The sequence below is a fragment of the Dendronephthya gigantea genome, unplaced genomic scaffold, assembly GCF_004324835.1.
Source record: "Dendronephthya gigantea isolate DGI-Jeju-01 unplaced genomic scaffold, DenGig_1.0 000014F, whole genome shotgun sequence".
Taxonomy (NCBI): Eukaryota; Metazoa; Cnidaria; class Anthozoa; order Malacalcyonacea; family Nephtheidae; genus Dendronephthya; species Dendronephthya gigantea.
The window spans coordinates 165,620-172,500 of record NW_021163024.1 but is presented as its reverse complement, the minus strand read 5'-3'; the positions used below and the strand labels follow the sequence as shown (position 1 = coordinate 172,500).

General features: G+C 38.5%; 1 protein-coding gene across 1 annotated transcript in view; it reads left to right on the top strand.

The window, feature by feature from the left end:
- The window catches only part of LOC114519699 (leukocyte tyrosine kinase receptor-like), a 7,449-nt gene extending 6,098 nt beyond the window's left edge, over positions 1 to 1,351 (top strand). The window contains 3 exon segments of the mRNA XM_028539871.1: positions 1 to 199; positions 202 to 360; positions 975 to 1,351. The exon segment at positions 1 to 199 is cut by the window's left edge and continues 176 nt beyond it. Of these exon segments, the coding sequence (XP_028395672.1) occupies positions 1 to 199; positions 202 to 360; positions 975 to 1,351 (735 nt within the window).
- Positions 1,352 to 6,881: the final 5,530 nt, after the last annotated feature.

Below are 6,881 nucleotides of genomic sequence, written 5' to 3'. Positions count from 1 at the left end.
GCAGCTGGAGGATATGATAAATACGGCTCAACTGCTCGAGGTCGTGGGGCTTATATGAGGGGTGAATTTAACTTTGAGAAAGGAGATGTCATTAAAATATTGGTTGGACAGACAGCTCCAATGAATACTGCAAGTTCGACGTCAGGGGGAGGTGGCGGGTCATTCGTAGCAACATCGTCAAACACGCCGCTTATTGTTGCTGGGGCGGGGGTGGCGTTGAAAATCTCAGGAACAGAATGGAAAACTGTGATGCAAATACAAGAACATCTGGAAGAAGAAATCAATGTGAACGCTCGTGTGCCATTTGGTTTGGGGGGAAGAATGGGAGTGGCGCATTAGAAGCAGACAATGATTACTCAGGTAATCCCACATAGACCGAAAACTCGAATAGGTTTTCAATATTTGCGCAATTTCTTAAACCACGTTAATTCTAGTGACAGGTCATTACTAAACAAATATACACAAAAGGCAATATTTGAAGCGATCACCGAAAACAGTTGTATTTTTAAGCGCAAGCTGTTCTGCAGGCACGTTTAATTCCTGATTCTGACAGCTTCTTTAGAGAGTGCCCTATCGCGACACGGATATTCTATCAGCATGGTAACTAATTTGAGCAAATGATGATTAAGTGAATGCTTTTCTCGGTTTACCAAAATTTACCTTTTAAATCGTCTTCTAAAAACACTCTCCTTTCCAATAAAAACAGTATTTTCCTTACTAACGATGACTGCGCGCGTTCGCCTAGAAGACGTCTATATAGTTTTGATACATCTTGTGAGGTTTAGACGAACAGAATCATTTCGAATGGCAAATTTTATTTTTTAATTGAATTTTTGCGTAGCTGTACCCAGGGCTAGCACATGGGAATTTCTTACGCCCTATACCAACGGCGACTAAGCAATTGTAACTAACAATTTGAGATTAAATATTTTTGTAACTTAAAATATTTAAGAATATAATATTTGTTGTTAAAGGTGGTGGTGGTGGTGGATTTTACAGCAATGGACGCAGCAGTTCTCATTTTGGCGGTTCCTATGGCCGAGGTGGGGAAGGAGGGAGAGGATTTATTCAGGGGGGTGCAGGAGGACGTGCTCGCTATCATAATGCTGTCGGTGGATTTGGAGGAGGTGGAGGGGCGTATGGAGGCGGAGGAGGTGCAGGAGGAGGTGGGGGATATTCTGGTGGAGCATCAGGAAATAATGATAATCAATCTTGTGGTGGAGGAGGTGGTTCTTACAACGCTGGAAAGAAGCAAGCAAACGTAGAAGACGTGAATGAAAACGGAGATGGTTATGTCGAAATAAAACGTGTTTGTCTAAAACATTATCGGTTTTTAATTTGCTATGTTTAGTGATCTTTATCGCGCTTTGGTTGCTGAGAAACAATAATAATGTTATAATATAATAATAATAATGTTTAATTGATCAATTTTTGCAGTCTTACGACTGAATTGCAATTGAATTTACAGGCAAAGAATTTTAGATAAAATATGGAATATGTTTACTATATTTACAACATGTTGCTATAAAATTCTATTAAATTTAAGATTACTGTAAAATGTTCCGCTACGATAAAGTATTAATACTAAGACTATACTAATATGCTTAAAGTTTTGATTTTTTCGCATAATTTGGGATAAAAGAGTTCAATAACCTATTCGTATTAATAATGGGAAGATTAAATCTTCTCAGTTCTCTAAAATTATGTGTTGGTAAGTTTTCTTTAGGTAGTAAATGGCGTAATTTATGATCATTTTGTTTCGATGGACGAGAATAGCTTTTGTGATAACTTTTCTCTTCTGTCCTTCAGTGTTAATAATTTTGCTTCCTTTAATGCGACTTTTGGACTTGATTCCGGGTAGATTATCCGCAAGGCTCGATTTTGGACACGTTCCATATCCACCGACAAATAATCAGGAAGGCCTGAGTGGAAAACTTGGCAACCGTATTCTAAGATGGATCTAATGCATGCACAGTAGAATTGAATCAAGGAATAATGATCTACACCTGCACGTTTTAACTGCCTTAATAAGTATAGTCGTTTTGATGCTTTTAATACAATATTTTCGATATGACTGTTCCATTTTAGGTCTTCCGTGATGGTCATACCCAGTAGTTTAGCTGATTTAACAAGTTCAAAGCGTTCGCCATTTAGAATCAAACCATCATCAGTAAGGGTCTTCTAGTAAAGTCAATTCGGAGCTCTTTACACTTTATCGGATTTAACTGAAATTTATTTTCATTGGACCATTTAGCAACTTGGTCTATTGTATCTTGTAATCTACTTTCCATGTTCCTTAAGATGACTTCAGAAATGGTCGTGTCGTCTGCAAATTTCCATATACTATTTGTGGGGGAACCATTGATACGTAGATCGTTAATCATGGCTAAGAACAGCCATGGACCAATCCTGGTTCCTTGTGGAACGCCCGCTGGAACTTGTAGGAAGTCGGATACACCTTCGGTTGATATCTTTACTCGCTGTAATCTATTTCGTAGAAAGTCCGTAATCCAATTTACGATTGTGGGTTTTAAACCATAACTGAGTAATTTTGCAATTAGCAAATTATGATCAACCAAGTCGAAGGCTTTCCTGTAATCGAGTAAGGCTACTCTTATCGCTGAGCCTGTGCCATCGGTTTCAGTTAGCCATTTGTGTAACATTGAGATAAGAGCAAACGTTGTACACGAGCCTGGTACAAAACCAAATTGTGATGGATCCAAGGATCTAAGCAAAGTCGGCCTCAGTCCTCTGTCAATGATGAATTTTTCTGCCACTTTTGATAAGGTTGACGTCAGAGAAATTGGCCTTAGATCTTTATTAAAGTCCGTGATCTTTGATTGTTTAGGGATGGGGGGAACGTCAGCCATCTTCCATGCTTGTGGGACTTTGCACGTTTGGAATGAGCAGTTGATAATATCAGCAACGGCAGGTGCTAATATATCGGCGTATGTCTTCAGTACCCAGTTTGGTAACTTGTCCGGGCCATTGCTTTTGTGGCGCTTAATTCACGTAAAGTTTTTGCGACCACCATTTCGGTAACTTGTATTGGTTCGTCGTCGTCTTCCTTCAAGACACATACGTCATTAGTCAGCGGATTGTAGTCTGCCATAACACTGATAAAGGCTTCATTGATCTTATTTGCTAGTTCGTAATCGTTGCAATTTAAGTTCGTAGTCAAGCTTGATCGAAAATCTGGGTTATGCTTTTCCGAAGAGCCACATAACAGTTTGATTTCGTGCCACCATCTGTGCGGTTTAATTTCCTTTAGTCCACGGACTTTAGATAGATAATAACTTTTTCGGCATCGCTTCCTTTCACGGTTTACTTTGTTCCTTAAATGCCTGAATAAACCATCCTTTCCTCGTGAAAACGCCTTTTGCCTTTGAATAATGAGCCGTTTAAGCTGGTTAGTCATCCATGGACGATCAGACACATGAACTTTTATCGAACGTTCCGGCATCAGGATATCTAATCCACAATGGATAAGTTCGGTAAAAATTTCTAATTTCTCATCAACAGTCGGGGCGGTTGATAGCACGTCTTCCCAAGCTATGTTTGACAGAAATCTCCCAAGACTTCCAACTTTACTTGGTCTTCTATCCCGTACTTTGATTAATCTTTTATGGCACCCGGTTCTTTGTCGCCTTGTTGGAAATATTAAGATAGTTATATGATCGGATAAGCCAAATGGAGGGCTAGGAATAGGTTCAGTGTAGAATTTATGTAAGTTAGTAAACACTTGATCCAGGGTATTTGCACCTCTTGTGGGAAAGGTCACCATGTGTTTAAGCTGGAAGCACCTGGCAGTTGATTTAAACTCTAGTTGGTTGAAGTCTCCAGCCAAAATGATCGCACTATTAGTGTGTATGGTTTCAACGCGTTCTAACGAGTTTTTTAGATGATCCAGCATTGCTTTATTATCCGAATTGGGTGGATGGTAAATAACCGCTACAACTATATTATGGAATCCACGGGGCAGCCTTTCTGGACGAAGTAGTAGCCATAGTATTTCGTATTCGTCCGCTTGGAGATCTAACAGAATTTTACTTTCAATAGAGTCTTTAATGTATGCACAAACTCCCCCATGTGAACTGTTAATGCGGTCACGTCGAAATAATTGGTATCCGTTTATTTTAATTGACTGGTCTGGTATCGATTCTTTAAGCCAAGTCTCTGTAAAAAAGGCTATATCAGGGTTTTCCAGGCTAATCGTATAGGCTATTTCATCAATCTTTGGTACAATTGACATCGTATTGGACAGTAGGAGAGATGGAACGAACTGAAGATTGTTGCAAGGTGCTGACTTTTGGACAGACTTATTCAAATTAGATCTATTAATATTGTTAACATCCGTCAAAGCATCATGCTTTACAATATTTACGTACTTAAGGTTAGCTATGTTCCGCGCATTTTGCCTAGATCTATGGCCATGAGCGCGAGAAGATATTCTGACTTGAATTGTGTGAGCCATTACACGTACGTTGATAAAATTCCCTTATGGGTTAAGTCTATTTCATGCTTCGCAAGATGCTCCTCCTTTGGGCGCCAAGGCTTACAAGTAACAAATTTTGGCCAGAAATTATCTTCTTGCACGAGTGAACTAGCAGCCAGAGGGACATGGATCTTCGATGAAAGGGTTCCACTGCGCCGACTAGGGAAAATGGAGATATATGTTGGGACTATATTTTCTTCTTTAGGTAAGATAAAATCTGATTTTCATTCACGTCTTGGGCGATGCCAGATAGAAAAAATTTCTTTATTTTTCTTCGCTTTCGCTCTACTCCGATAAAACCATCGGACTCGCTAGAAGGCACCTTGTTTCTGCTTGGTGATTTCTGATTTATTACTCGTATCAATTGCATGAGATGACTTTACAGTGTTTGCGTAAGTTAATTTACATTCTTGCGATGAAGTCAGCTCAGCACTTGTTGTATCATTATTAGGTTTTCAGTAACTGTTCGTTCTCGCTTAATTTCACGACAACAAGGCTATCATTAGTATATTCGCATGCATCATTAATAACAATGGGTTCTTGATTAGTGAGATCGTTAACAGATTCTGGCCCATTGTTCATATTAGGATTTGCGGAATCGTTCAAGACAAAAGGCTTCACAATTGTTGCATCATTAATGTTATCTTGATTAACATATTCAAATTGTTCGCTCGCTAGCGCTTCATTCGGAGGCGCTGCCGAGTTTAAATCGTCTTGGCCGCCTTTATCTTTATCCATAAAGCTCTGGAAATGCGAAATCACCGATGTTATGTGAGAAATCGTCCCCGATAAAGCCCGAATCGCTTCCGAGTTTACCAACTGGCCTTGTTGAAGGTCATCTAAAATTACATTGACTGTAGCATGTAGACGATTGCATACCCGACTGCCGAGCGTCCAAAATGGGAGCTTCGGAAGAGCATATCAGCTTACAAAACTTTTGTGTAATCTCGTTCGCTCTCGCACCATCAAGGTACAACAGATTCTTATTCTTTTTCCACAATATGGTAGATTCATCAAAAGTGAAAAGTTTTCTATCCCCACCAGGCTGCGACCATATTCCTTCGAGATCTAGGTCGTCCTTTATGAACTGCTTTAAAGATTCGTAGTCGCCACTCCATGCAAAGCATAATTTTCCGCTTAATGTTGACGCCATTAAAGTTAACACATTTAGCTGATCAGGTTTATACCAATTATAAACGATAAAAGATCAGTTTATTTGAGAGACTTGTGGAGCTTCAAAACACACGTCTGAACTCACGAAACACGTGGGTTACAAGGCATAATAATCTGATCAGGGGCGTAACTAGAACGATAATTGGGGGGGTGAATATTCATATATTCAGTTCTGCCCGACGGATTTCTATTGTAAGCTATTGCAATTACAAAAGAAATCCGTAGGGCAGAACTGGATATATGAATATTCACCCCCCCCAATTATCCTTCTAGTTACGCCACTGAATCTGATGTATTTTATAAGCAACAATTGTTGGAATAATAAATTAGCCTAAAAAATTAGGTACATGTGTAACTTTACTTTGTTTTATAAATAAAAATGATTTTCTTTCACCATAAATTGAATGCAATCATTTTCAAGTCAAAGAGCAATTCTGAGTGACTGTATTTTGGGGTTCTACTTGGAAAGTTGACATTCAGCAGAATGTTTCTCACTGTTGGACGAAATGCAGATATTCCACATATTGAGAGATAAATTTAAACCAAAACGTCATGATGAAATATCCAAACACCAGGGTGAGTGACGAACACGACATTACGTCAGATTTTGCAGGTGTAAAGTGATAAATTATAAATCTGAGTAAGAGGAATCATTTTTTAAAATACAACTTTGCTCCCTCTTTATACAGCAGTATAATTGATTTCATTTATTTGGATGTAACCTGATCAATAAATGTTGCAATCATATAGTATTACCATTCCTATCGTTTCCGGGCGTTAAACTGCGTGATGTTTTATTCTACGCCCAGGATTCAGGGTCAACCCAATGTTTTTCATGCATGTTTTCATGATGCGAAAGTTGCAAATTGTCATATTTTCAGGTAATATACCGGAAATATTTGAAGCAGTTCGAAGGAGGACTTTTTTTCTCATTTTATAATAATGCGTTTAAAAGTGAATCTGACCAATGGCTGTTTATTGATTTTTTGATATATTTTATTTACAAGCTTCGTCATTATTATCATAAAGTCACAAGATATAACTACAATTGAATACAAATACATTACAACATACAGTTATTATAATTATATACGTATACGCACGATAGGATAATCGACACGATACGGTACAATACAATGCAACACAAAAGAATTAGAATGGGATGACTGCATGGGACTCCACAACAGTTAAAAACAAAATTAGCTACTTGCAC